A 13099-nucleotide genomic window follows, 5' to 3' on the forward strand; every position below is an offset into this window, starting at 1 on the left:
GTGTTTTAGAGAATTCTAAACCACATCTCTTACATTAGTAGGGGTGGCTTTCTGAGGCCCACGTGAGATGTGAAAGCAATCTGGGTGGAGATCTGCTATAGAGAGCATCTCTAGCCTAGGAGTAGATTTCCGTGCAATCAAAACTTGATTACGCTTTTCCTGCCCGTGACTTCTGAAGTTAAAATCTTCCCCATCTACTAAGATTTAGAGATGTTTTTAGTCATTTGGTATCTTACGTGGTTTGCTTCATATCAAGACTCATAATGGCAAGGCTGTGGGTTTGGACACAATATGGACCAGGCTGATTTGGCCACAGACTGTGCAAATAAGGATATAGCGAACATATGGTGCTTTCTATGTGTTGACACACTATTGTCAGCACGTAACGTATGAAGGAATTTATCCCTCCACACAGTCCTGTGAGGTAGACTCATTATTATTCCCCTTTTGCACATGAGGAAGGTGAGACACCATGAGGTTAAAGAACTTGCCCAAAGTCCTGCCGCTGGTAAATGGTGGAGCTGGGGATTCAGATCCAAGGAGTCTGGCTCTGGAGTTCATGTCCTTGACCCTCATGCCAAGCTGCTGTGCCCATAACCCACAAAGCTCTGTGCCACTGGACACAGAGGAATTAAGTTTTTGGTCTATTCACTTGTTCCTTCATTCAGCAACTGTGTGTTGATGCTGACTGTGTGGCAGCCACCGTGCACCTTCTCTAGAGTTCTGCTGATTACACACAGACTGCCGAACAAGAGCAGCCTGGCCTCAGCCTCGAGGAGTCATGGTCTAGCAGGAAGGGGTAACGCATCACCACCTGGGAAAAGATGAGCTAGAGCATTGTAGGATGGAGTAGGTTCCTCCAGTAGGGAGAACTGCACAGGATAGGGATCCTAGCACCTTTGAGAAGCCTGGAAGTTACCATATACCACCCCTGTTTGTCATATATATCTTCTGGCAACAAGGTCTGAAACAGCCAACCATAGTTTGTCACTCGTTTTTAGGTTGTATAATTAATTAGTCGTACTGAGGAATAGATAGAAGGAAGCTCTAAAAGTTTTGTTTCCTTTTCTGTATTAGTTGTTGCTGAAAGTGGGAACTGTATGAAATGAGTCATGTATCCCTGTCCTGAGAGTGCATGTGAAACTGACAAGGGAGAAAGTTCTGAGTCTGATGTAGTAATTAAGTGACATAAAGGCTTATTTACTAAGGGCATGGCTACTCTAATCCCTTACTAGCTGTCCTTGGACCTAGGTATTAGGTCTTCCCAAATATTTTTTCCTGACTGGGACCAAATCAGTTGATTCCGTACAACTCTAGACTAGCAAGACCCACTCATCATTGCTATATGTAATCTTCAAGTTTATTATTATTATTTTTTTAATTTTTCTACTCTCAGAAAGCATTTGTTAGTGATGATTAGAATTCAGGTATTTTGCTGCCTGCTCTGCACACATTCTAGATCAGTCTCATGTTTCCGAGCATATCTTTTCCTACTGGTTTTTTGTTCTTAACTACTTTTTCATATTCTCGAATTTGCTCCTGTCTCTTATAAGGCAAACAGTTGGTTGCTATAGGTGCAGACATTAGTGAGACAGTCTTTCTCCTTAAGGATATCACCATTTAGTTGGGGCCAAGGTGGCAGACATGTAAAGAGAAGTGTTGGGAAAGGTGCAAAAGTGGAGATGCATTCGACAGTGTAGAGGAGGCCGCAGCTCTTGTCTTACATGAGAAGCGTGTTGAGCAAAGATGACAGGCATTCTGTGTTCACACCTTGCTGCCAGAAGTGTGGGAGGGAGCTGAATACACAAGTGTGGTTGCTGCCTTACCACCATCCACTTGGAGTTTTGTGGCCTCTTGTTCATCTCTGCCTCTTATCTCCTCTGCCTGCTTTCCTTTTTTGTCTCTCTTGTGTGCTTTTAGGTGGCTCAAGGCCAGCTGCTAATCTTGTGTGCCTTTCGGGGATGAATGGCAGCACACTGTGGTCTAGTCTTCTCCCTGAGGAGGCTCGAGATATCACATGTTTGGAGCTGATGCCAGGAAGCTTGGCTGAAACCGTCTGCCTTGTGACGGGGACACACAAAATGCTCAGTGCATTCAATGCTACGTCAGGTAAATACCATTGATCACAAAAGAACTTTGCTGCTACGAGCCATAATTTTGGATTAGAATCATCTGTTGGGTAGGGGACCTTTTTACTCTCACATGGTGGAATGTCTGATTTACTGCTCTGGAATATGGTTATTAAGAGAAATGAGAGAAAAGGTTTGGGCACTTTGAGTAAACAGATCCATGGTTCAACCTGCTTGGTGATAGGATGGGGCTGGAACTGAATTACCCAAACAGAAACTACCCTGAGGCCTTTGGTGTGTAAATAGTCTCCTAACTCTGTTCTTTGTACAAAAGACAACTGAACTTTGATTCTTCATATTTGATGTACATGGGATCCATGTGTAAACTTGGGCATTAACTACTTAAAAAAATACGTCAGTGAAGAAATAAAGGTTTGTTGAGGCTTGTTGACTAGCCTTTTAGCTTCTTACTGCATTCAGACATACATGACAAAGGGAATGAAAAAGAATCACATGTCCTGAAGGTTCTTACAGAATCCTAAGTATACGGCCCATAGGCTTGGTACTGCTGGGCCGTGTGCTCACATGGAGTGGAATAAATAACATCCTTCCCAGGTTTAGAGGTTGGAGTTTGGTTGCGGGGTGCTTCTGAGTGAAAAATACTGGGATTTGAGTTAACTGTAGAACTGAAGCCATCTGGAAAACTTCCTGTGATGCTGTGGTGCTTACTTATGTGTGGGGGAAGGAAGCAGAGTGGTCTGGTCGGCTGCTCCTGGATGTTTCCTTAGTAGTTGTTATAATCTCTAACAGATTCGTTCCCTCACCCCAGGCAAGTGAGCCCTTCTTTGTTGGAAAGGATTTAGCACCTCCATTTGATCTAAAAGGATCTAGGTGGGAAATTATTGCATGGATTTGTTAGCCAGATACCTGAGGATTCAGATCACACTCCCTGGCCCCTCCTCCTCAGTAAGACAAAAATGAAAGGCAGTAAGTAGGCAGGAGTTGCTGTCTGTTGTTCAGCCCATTGCGTCTTTCTTTTTTGGTCTGGGAACATGGCATCTGCCTTTTCCAGAGGCAAGAAGCTGTCATAGTGACCAGCCTATGTGTCCTTCCTTAGGGAAAGCCATTTGGACTTTGAACCCAAACTACTTGTCTAATGGTACCTTAGCTGCCCCAGTTGTGGTGCTGCCAGACTTGGATGAAGATGGTGTTCGAGACCTTGTGGTTCTGGCCATTGGGGAATTGCAGGTATGATCTCTATTAAATGGTTTTTGTTTCTTATAGGGAATGCTTCTATTTTAGTTGTCTCAGCTCCTAGTGTTGCTATTATAAATACTGCTTGAAATGTTCTTTTTACAAGGGTTTAAGTAAATTCTCTTTGTGAGGTTAAGTGAATATATGACCATTATGAACCCATTTTCTCTGGCAGCCTCATGGCTCCATGGACTGGGGTGTAGTGGAGCTTTAGAGTCAGATAGGTCTGTATGTGAATTCCCCCTTTACCACTTTATATCTTTGCAGCCTTGGGCAAGCCATGGAGCCTGTCCAAGCTCTGGTTTCTTCATATGTAAAAAGGGCATGTTATATCTACTTATATCATTGTTATGAAAATAAGAGCTAACATATTTAAAGTGCCTAGAGCAGTGCCTATGTTTTACTGTGTATGTGTATTTTTAGTTTTACTATATTATATATGTACATTTTTATGTCAATTATAAAACAATAGAACAGGCTGGTACAAAGTTCATAAAAGATACGTAGGAAAAAAATCTAAGTCAAGCAATAATAACAACAATGACCAAAGAAAGGAGTGTTGTAATCTAGGCTGTGATAAGGCAGACTTTGATCCAGGACAGTGGCCCTTGAATTATGGTCCTAACTTGTGATTTGCAGGAACTTCAGTGTACTGGTTACTCTGCACACAGGTAAAATAAGAGTAGGTCTTTCCTCCAAATCACAGGCAGGAATACATTAATGAGCAGGATGTTCTCGATTTTAAGTTTTTATTCTGGAAGCGTTTTTCAGAGCTTTTGTCAAAGACTTTTTCTCAGACTTCCTAGTGTGTCTGCCAAGGAAATGCTTGGGCACAAAAGAGTCAATTGGCAAAGAATGTTTATGGAAAAATGTGGATATGGCTAATTTTGCCTCATTTGATAACCTATTTTAATTTTAATAGACCTTGTGTTTGCTGTTGTGATCTTTGTATTGCCTATATGGAGTAGAGTTGTAAATTCTGCAGGTAAAATTATGCAGAATGGAATGAAATCTGTTAAGATTTTGTGGCTTTTTGCCAAGAGTCCCCAAAACTCAGAGTGCCCCGTCAGTCATGAGTTTTGAGGAGCACTGCTCTAGCACACTAAACTCTCCCTTACATTTGCAAGATAAAGGCAAGATCCAGAATGAGCTAAATTTCTGAAGCCTACTTAGTTTTAAGGGTTTTAAGCTTTAAGGGTACTTTATGTTCGTTTTCTTTAGCTAGCAAGTTGGTCTCAAAGTGGACCCGAACCAAGGATTCAGGAATTATTCATGTAATCTTTTTTATCCTAATCATTATGAATAAAGAGATTGGTGACTAGGGAAAATTTGAATTATTACTTACCTCAGGGAGCAATTCTCTGAAGGGGAACATATGGGGAGGCCCAGCAAGCCACTGAACAAGTTTTTGTGTCGTGATTGAATTTAGAAATCGGTCTAACTGTCCCGTCTGGCCGCTTATTAGCTGGTGGTGGTTGGCAGGAGAGTGGCTCAGGCCCTTGGGGACCCTCCATAGTAAGGAGGTCTCTACCGGAGGAAGCGGCTTCTTGCCCACTCTTACTCTGTGCCCTTTGTGTTGGTCTCTACCCAGTGTATTGCCTGTCTTGCCCTACAGAATTTTCACAATAGGGTACAGCTAGGGCATAGTCGCAGTTCTGCTTGAAAAGTGGTAGACAGTTCTAGGAAAATCTTATGGAGGCACTAGGTATATAGCGCAGCAGCTTCATCCTTGTACTGACCTCTTTTGACTTCTCTACCAGCAACAAGGGACCCCAGGAACCTGCATAAGCTTCTGAGATGGAAGACTCTTCACAAGGAAGGAAACCTAAGTCTGTGACTTAGAGTGATTGCATTTGTTGATCTGGGTTTAGAGTGAAGTGGGCTTGGAGAACTGGACCTGGTTTTTGATTAGAGGAACTGATAAGGTCTAGAACATTAGTGGGAAGGGACCTTGAAGACCATTCGGTTAACTTTCTCGCACCATGCTGTGATCTGCGGTTCAGCATTACAGGCATATTGGCACCCCACTCTCTGGCGTACTCAGGCTGATGGAATAACAGGAATTTGTGAGGCAGTCCATTTCATTTTTGGGCCAGCTCCAGAAAATTCTGTCCTAAGCAGAAAGAAATCTGCTTTCTCATAGCTTCCACTCATTGTTCCAGCTTCATTCCCATAGAACTACTCTGAATGAGTCTAATCTCCTTTCTATAGGAAAGCCGTTTAACCATTAGCCTAGTCCCTGTAAGCTTGCTACTCAAGGCTAAATATCCCCATTTCTTATACTGTTCCTCACGCAACCAGGAAGTCCAGACCCTTCTTTTTCTTGATTTCTTTCCCTTTGCATTCTAGTTTGTCCAAATCTCTTTTAAAATGTGGTACTTATATCTAAAAACAGCATTTTATTTGTAGTATAACCAATGTATCAACCTAAGGGAATTGTTGCTTATTTTGATATAGACTCTGTATTTCTGTTTTTGCAGCCAAAGATCATAATATTTTTTCTAAGATTTGCTTTTTGTTTGTAATCAGTTAAAATGCCTGTATCTTTTTAAATGTTTAATTATTAATAGACCAGTTTTTTTTTTTTTTTTTTTTTTTCTGGCAGATTTTGACTCATCTTCCAGCCTAAGGTTTTTTGAATTTTGAGTTTGTCTGATGCCATATTAGCTATCCTTCTCAGCTTTGTGATAAACTTGAACTCTATTCATTTCAAGTCTTTGATAGGAATGTTTAATAGGAATGGGGCAATGGCAGAGTGCTACGACATTCCTCTAAAAACCTCCCTCTAGGTTGTTATTGATCCCATAAGTTCCTTTTCCTGGTACACGGCAAAGCACATTTCTTTATCTTGTCCAGAGAGTTCATGATGATAAACTTTGTCAAAAGCTTTACTGAAGTCAAGATATCAGTAAAATCCTCGTATTTAACTGGTGACTCTATCCCCAGAAGAAAATCCTCTAGAGCTGAAGTTGGCCACTGTGGCCTGTAGGTTAAATTTGACCCACTACTTGTTTTTGTAAATAGAGCTTTATTGGAACATACTCACACCCATTCATTTATGTGTTGTTTATGATGGCTTTCACACTAGAACAGCAGAGTAGAATAGTTGCTACAGAGATCATCTAGCTGGCAAAGCCTAAAATTTGGCCCTTCACAGAAAAAGTTTGCTGATCTCTCTTTGAGAATGAAGTTGATGGTGTCCAGGCCAGATATCCAGTGTTCTGATGGGAGAGCACTGCCTGGATTAACTCTAGCTGGAACCAAATATTACTGGGGATTTCTGGTATTGAAGTAAAGACCCAGGGGCCAGCCATCCTATGTTTAGCTGTAGGCTAGAATTCTGTGCCTCAGGAGACTGTTCCGCAAGCAACAATTCTGCTTCAGAGAAACTGTCTGAGGTGCTTTGAAGATGCCCTTTGCTGGCTTTAATGAGGCAATGGGACATTTGCCTCACTTGCTTACTTGCAGGGAAATAAAGCGAAGCAGGTTTGGCTTTGTGCTTTCCAACTTGGGGGAGTGTTTCTGAACCTGTGGCTAATGAGGAGGCAGTGACTGTCGGAGAAGCCATTTAATTAGGAAACGATAGGGCTTCTGTTGACTCTACCCCTCTCTCTGACTTCCTCAGCCAGATCTGTGCTTTCTGCTGGTGTCCGGCCGGACCGGAAGTCCAGTGGGTCGACCTGTGAAGTACAACATCGTGGGAGTTGGGAATCTGATTGGTCCTCAGGTTTACATCACAACAAACGGGGCTGTCTACATCCTGTTTGGCTTTGGTAAGATGCAAGGCTACTTTTTGCTCCTGTTCCCCACTGGCATATGTGATGGGGTCTTCCTTATGAGACAGGGTGAAAGCTCAGGAACTCCTGACACCAGCCTTCCCAGAGCCTTCTAATGCAGGGGTCTCTCACTGTCCCCTACTTATCACAGGCTATTAACTCTGCTTTCCTTTGCTGCCTCCTCAAAAGGGAAGACTCTTGTCCAGCATCCACTTAATCACCTCCCCACTTGTTCTGTGTTGTCCAGTCTGGGTGGGCTCTGTTAGACCCATCTGGTCAGGCTCTGTGTCTCTTGCTCAGATCCTCACCATGGGACAGTTCTGTTAAATTCAAATTCTCAGTGTTGGTTCTTCCTGTGGTGCTAGGAAATATACAGGCTGTCGCCCTGCGGGACATTTTTGTTCAGGCCCAAAATCGAGACAGCTCACCACCTTCTCTGCAGATAGAAGAGCCAGAATGGGAGAAGCGAAGATCCATCAACCTCTCTGAGCTCATTGATGTTTACAGGTAGGGCGGATGTCTGTCCTTGGTCACAGTGAGGTGTCCTGTGAACTCACATGCCTTTGAGTCTCTAAGTTTGGTTGGGCTGGTGAATATGTGGGTAGAGGTTTGGGGGAAACAGTGCTAATCTTAATTTACTATCTTCTGATCTGGTTAACATGAGTTAGAAATTTTCTTCTCTTGGTAACGTAATGCGTTGGTATCTATGTGTTGGTGACCATGTGTGATCACTCCTCAGGTAGGATGCAAGGAAGGATACTTAGGGCTCTGAGTCAGAGTGGGGAGGGAGATAGACTTATCTAACTGTTTGTAAAACTGTGTTGAAGGATCTGACCTACTCTTTTCTGTATTTTTCTTAGTTGAAGCATCATTTTGACAGAAGTGAGAATAGCGTCCATGAAATCTTATTTTTTTATTTTTATTTATTTCTTAACTAGAAGCATGTAGTTTGTCACATGCTGGGGATTTTACCCATTTAACCCCAAGCCTAGATAATAATTGTTTCATTCTTTTCTACCAGAAGTTCCAATTCATTTTCTAGCATTTTTTTAGGCAGTATCATGTTGTTTTGGTGAATTTGACAGGTATTAAGTAGAATAGTCCCAGGGGCACCGAGCAAGAACAAATTCAGCGAAGTGTATGCCATGGGCTGCTGCCCAAGCTCATTGGCAACCTCTGGCCTCCTGTCCAGATCTCTGTTTGCCTTCCCTGTGATTATCCTTGACTCTGTTGCCTTTCTCAGAGTATCCAATGTGAGAGATATTGCACTGGAACACTTCTCCTGTGAGTTCCTTTTGAACTTGTATGGAAATTTCTAGGGATCCTTGGTTTCTAAGGTCAAGAAAATGAGATTCAACTGAAACAACAGTGTGTCCCACTTGATGAGATAATGGTGGGGCATGAATGTAAGAGTGTATACAGGTATATGTATACTGAGAGAAAAAGCCAAAATAAATGGCTCAGAAATCTCGTTCAAGCCAGAGACTAACTGTTGGGGTCTTATTTAACCCAGTGATGGTGTTGAGCTACTCCAGATGGTGAAGGCACCAGATTCCAACTGCAGCAACCTTCTGATTACAACCAGACAAGGCCTTGTGCTGCTTCGGGGGCAAAATCTGACACCTTACTGGACATTGAGACTTCAAGGCCTGCGCAGGTTTGCAGTGTGTTCCTTCTTGTGTTTGCTGTTTTGATCCACTTTCCCATGTCTAAAAATTGTCCAGAACAATTGCTTGCAATTCTTATATCTGGGGCCAGTGCAAGAGAAGGGAGGGAGAGTTCTTAGTTTTCCTGTTTTTCTTGTTCACTATTGATTGCTTACTTTATCCTTATTTGCAGCCAGCCTACTCCTGGATATTTCACTGATGATCAGACGTTAGACTTCCTTCTGCAGATACAGGATGGAGTTGGGATGAAAAAGGTAAAACTTTGGGCCTCAGATCAATCAAAGCATATGTAAAGTATATACTTTCTGTCCAACCCTCTGCTAGGCACAGCAGGGAATAAAAAGAACCTATAATATGATCTCTACCTTCAGAGAACTCAGAGTCTCACTGAGTGGATAAAATGAAAATTCACAGTTCAGTGCTAAAATCTGGAGCACTGGAAGCCTTTCTAGGATAATCTCCTTCCTATATAGGAGTTTCTTGTTCTGGATCCCTAGCTTACAGTTAGGCAGTGGGAACCTTCTGAAATCTCTTGGTGGGGAAAGACAGGTATACAGAAATGTAATACTTTAACACACAGCTACACCTGAGATTTCAGAGAAGTCTGTGGTGACTGGGGTTTTATGGAAGACCTTATAAAGAAGGGAAATACAAGCAGGGCTTTTTAAAGCTGAGTCATATTTATGTGGAGAGGAAAACATGCCAGGTCAGGGGCGCCAAGACCAGAGGCCCAGACACAGAAAGGATAGAGCATGTTCCAAGGACACTGAATAGATCCTTGATATTATATGAAATTGTATATTGTGAGAATATAATGATTGGATAGATGACTTTCATTTCTTTAACATTACAGCAGAATTACAGAGTTACAATTTTTTTTTTGAATTATTGACCTTGCATTTTGGTTCATTTTCACTGTGAAATATATATCTATTTCTATACATTGCCCACTGTTCCCTGAGAGAGAAAAAGAATTCAACAAACACTTTATCATCACCTCTAATGTGTGCCAACTTCTGTACTGAATGCTGGAGACACAAAATTAATGAAGACAAAGTCACTGCACAGCTCTGCCACGTGCTGGAAAGTGCTGTTGTGGAGGTTCACACAGGGGTCCACTGGAAACACAGGGAGCAGATGGAGTGCAGGCGAGCTGGAGGGCCAGGGAGGCAAGAGATGCCTCATGTTGGTCAGGGGTTGTATGTGCAGAATCATGAGAGCAGAGAAAAGGTTTGCTAAATAGATAAGGGTGGGCTGAGGTGCACTCCCGCCAGAGAGACGAGAATGAGGTCAGCTTACAGAGGGCCCCGAAAGCACAGCTGCAGAATCTGGATGAGGCTTTGGAGGCCATAGGGCTATTTGGTTATGGGCAGAGGACAGATACAGTGATAAAAGCATCATGTTAGGGAGAGACTTCCAACAGTGCTATATAGGAAAAGCCAATGCCTGCGTGTAATTCAAAGGAATTTCCGATACAGATTGGGATTTCACTGGTGCTGGGAGGACAATGGAAGAAGGGTGTATAGTAGGTATAGTAGGTTGAAGGTGGAGATACTGTTTCAGCCCTGGGTTTTAATCCTGACACCATTACTTATTGGAGACCTTGGGCATATTACCTAATCTTGCCTAGCTGCAGTTTCTGCATTTATAAAACAGGGGTAATAATATTGCCTGCCTTCATAGGATTATTGTGACAGTTAAATGAAATATGTGTTTGAGTGGATACAAGTTTTTAGTGCAGTGTCTCTAGACTTCTTTTTTCCCCAAGACTGCCAAAGGGAATCTTAAAGTGCTTCTCTGTTTTTCTTTCTCTGCTGGTTGAGAAGATTTTGTCTCTGCCAGGTTGGTTCCAGGAACTTGTGTGATGCAGATTCTGAGTACAGACACAGAAAGGCGGGACTCAGGAGCCTGGAAGAATAGGGCAAGCAGTTGTCCAAAGAGGTTAGGTCCTCCACTTATAGAAGTGTGGAGACGCTGGGTAGGAGGGAGTAAAGACACTTGGGCTAGAGGAAATTGGGGAACTTCTTGGGGATTGTGGTAAATGAGAGGTTCCAGATTTGTGAGGCATTTAGGGTGAAGAGCAGACATATGCCAGAATTATGAATTTGAACTCCTTCATCATTATCCTTCGATAAATGCAACTAAGCAATGAATTCCCTCTTGGATTATTTTTTTGCCTGTTTAAACAGCGTTGCTTTAAATTTGAGACTTCCCTAGGTCCATATGCCACGACACCAAGAGTCAGATCCGTAAAGCTGGGAACACCGCGCCCGAGGACAGTGTTCACTGGGCCGTTGTTTTCTGAGTGGCTGCTGTGTTGTGGGGAATAAGGTGCTGCTGTTGGCATTTGCAGAGTTGCTGCTGTCTCTCTGAGGACTGTCCTAATCGTGGACAATCCCTGTGTCCACATCACTTCCTGTTTCTCAGATCCTGCTTTTCTCACCTGTAAAATGGGGTGGACTACATGATTTGAATGTCCCTTTCCCACTTGAGAACTTTGCAGTTCTTAAAATCTATTAAATGGGAACAAGGGCTGCAGAAGCTTAGGTCCTGGTCCTTAGCCATTATTCATGCTCTCTGAACACCCAGTTTGCTTGCATCTTAAAAGTGCAACCTGTTAATGTTTGTGTTATTTGAATACCTGCACATTTTTGTGTGTGCATTTTCTGGGCCTGCTGCTTTTTTGAGGCCTGGCCATGTTTATTCTCTGTCTTCTCTTTTGTAGATGATGGTTGTGGATGGTGACTCTGGCTCTGTTGTTTGGAGTTACCGTGCTCCGTGTCACATGAAAGAAACGCCAGCCACCTCGGCAGTTACTTCAGACCGGAAGTCTGTCTTCCTCTTCTGGGCCGAAGGGCTGTCAGCTGCATCTCCCAATTCCGTGAGTGAGCCTGGGAGGGTCTCTTTTTTACTTTGTCAGATGGCAGCTGCTCTGCAGGGCTGACTGTGTTCTGGAGATGTTATTTGATCCATCACTTTCCAACGGCTGGGGTAGAAACAAGTCAGCACTCGGTGGAGAAAAGCAGGAACCCTGTGTCCTCCTGAGCCACACTTTTGCCTTTTAGCAGAGAATGTGAATGCTGACAACAGCCCCTGACTGCTGGCTACTGACAGGGGGAAGCTGAATAAAGAATAAAAAGTCCTCCCAAGATGCTAGATCCAAATTTGCAGACAGTTCATATATGCTACAATTGTTGAAGAGGAGAAATCATTATGACTGGTCTGGAGTGGGCAGAGAGAATTTCAGGGAGGGGTAAGGCTGGGCTTTGAGGTGCATGCCCTAAGACTGAAGGAACGGGTATGGGGGAGGGTGGCCAGCAGTTGGAGAGGGACACTGACCACATAAAACTGAGAGGTTGTTTGAGGAACTGTGGGAGAGAAGGTCTGACACCTAGAAGGCAGATTTTAGAAAGTCCTAAATGTTACACTGCAGTGTTTTCATGGGGTTGATGAGGCAGGGTGCTACCTGTGTTAGGTACCTGGGAGTTTTTAGTAAGACCCACCCTGACCTAGTTCAATGAAACACATCTTGACTCAGCACTTTCTGTGTGCCAGGCACTGTGATCTCTGTAGGGATCTAAGGATAAACTGAAAATAATCTTGGCTCTCTAGAGAAGACAGATGGTCCAAGATAATGGGGGGAACCTGATGAAGGCAGGATCCTGAATTCATCCACCAGGCTCAGTCAACAAGTCACTCAACTTCTCTGAGCCTCATGATCTTTATCCGTTAATGGTTAATGAAGATGCTAATATATTTGCTCATTTTGAGGATCAGATTTACATAAAATCTAGATTATATTTCTAACTCAGACATGCCCTAACAATGTGACCATGGGCAATTGGAAAAATGTAATTAAAATATAAAAATAAAAAGTATCGGCCGGGCGCAGGGGCTCATGCCTGTAATCCCAGCACTTTCGGAGGCTGAGGCGGGAGAATCACGAGGTCAGGAGTTCGAGACCAGCCTGGCTAACATAGTGAAACCTCGTCTCTACTAAAAATACAAAAAATTAGCCAAGTGTGGTGGTGGGCACCTGTAATTCCAGCTACCTGGGAGGCTGAGGCAGGAGAATCGCTTGAACCTGGGAGGCGGAGGTTGCAGTGAGCTGAGATCATGCCATTGCGCTCTAGCCCAGGCGACAGTGGGAGACTTCGTCTCAAAAAAAAAAAAAGAACTTTATTTCTTAACATAAGTGCCATCAAGTTCAAGACAGTTTGTAAGCATTAATACCAGCCATTTAGTCCATCCCTAAAGAACTGAGGGTCCTGGGAAAGTCTAACCATGTCAATGCAGTCTTTTTTTACATTATAAACTGAAGAAAAATGAGAGC

At 43.1% G+C, this 13099-nt stretch overlaps 1 protein-coding gene across 1 annotated transcript in view; it reads left to right on the plus strand.

Annotated features, from left to right (window-relative positions):
- FAM234B (family with sequence similarity 234 member B) overlaps positions 1 to 13099 on the plus strand; it is a 36595-nt gene that overhangs the window by 15120 nt on the left and 8376 nt on the right. The window contains exons 4-10 of the mRNA XM_025402407.1: positions 1921 to 2109; positions 3187 to 3317; positions 6949 to 7096; positions 7465 to 7606; positions 8613 to 8756; positions 8939 to 9020; positions 11492 to 11647. Coding sequence (XP_025258192.1) covers positions 1921 to 2109; positions 3187 to 3317; positions 6949 to 7096; positions 7465 to 7606; positions 8613 to 8756; positions 8939 to 9020; positions 11492 to 11647 — 992 coding nt within the window. The remainder of the gene's footprint in view (positions 1 to 1920; positions 2110 to 3186; positions 3318 to 6948; positions 7097 to 7464; positions 7607 to 8612; positions 8757 to 8938; positions 9021 to 11491; positions 11648 to 13099) is intronic.

Source organism: Theropithecus gelada, chromosome 11 (assembly GCF_003255815.1).
Source record: "Theropithecus gelada isolate Dixy chromosome 11, Tgel_1.0, whole genome shotgun sequence".
Taxonomy (NCBI): Eukaryota; Metazoa; Chordata; class Mammalia; order Primates; family Cercopithecidae; genus Theropithecus; species Theropithecus gelada.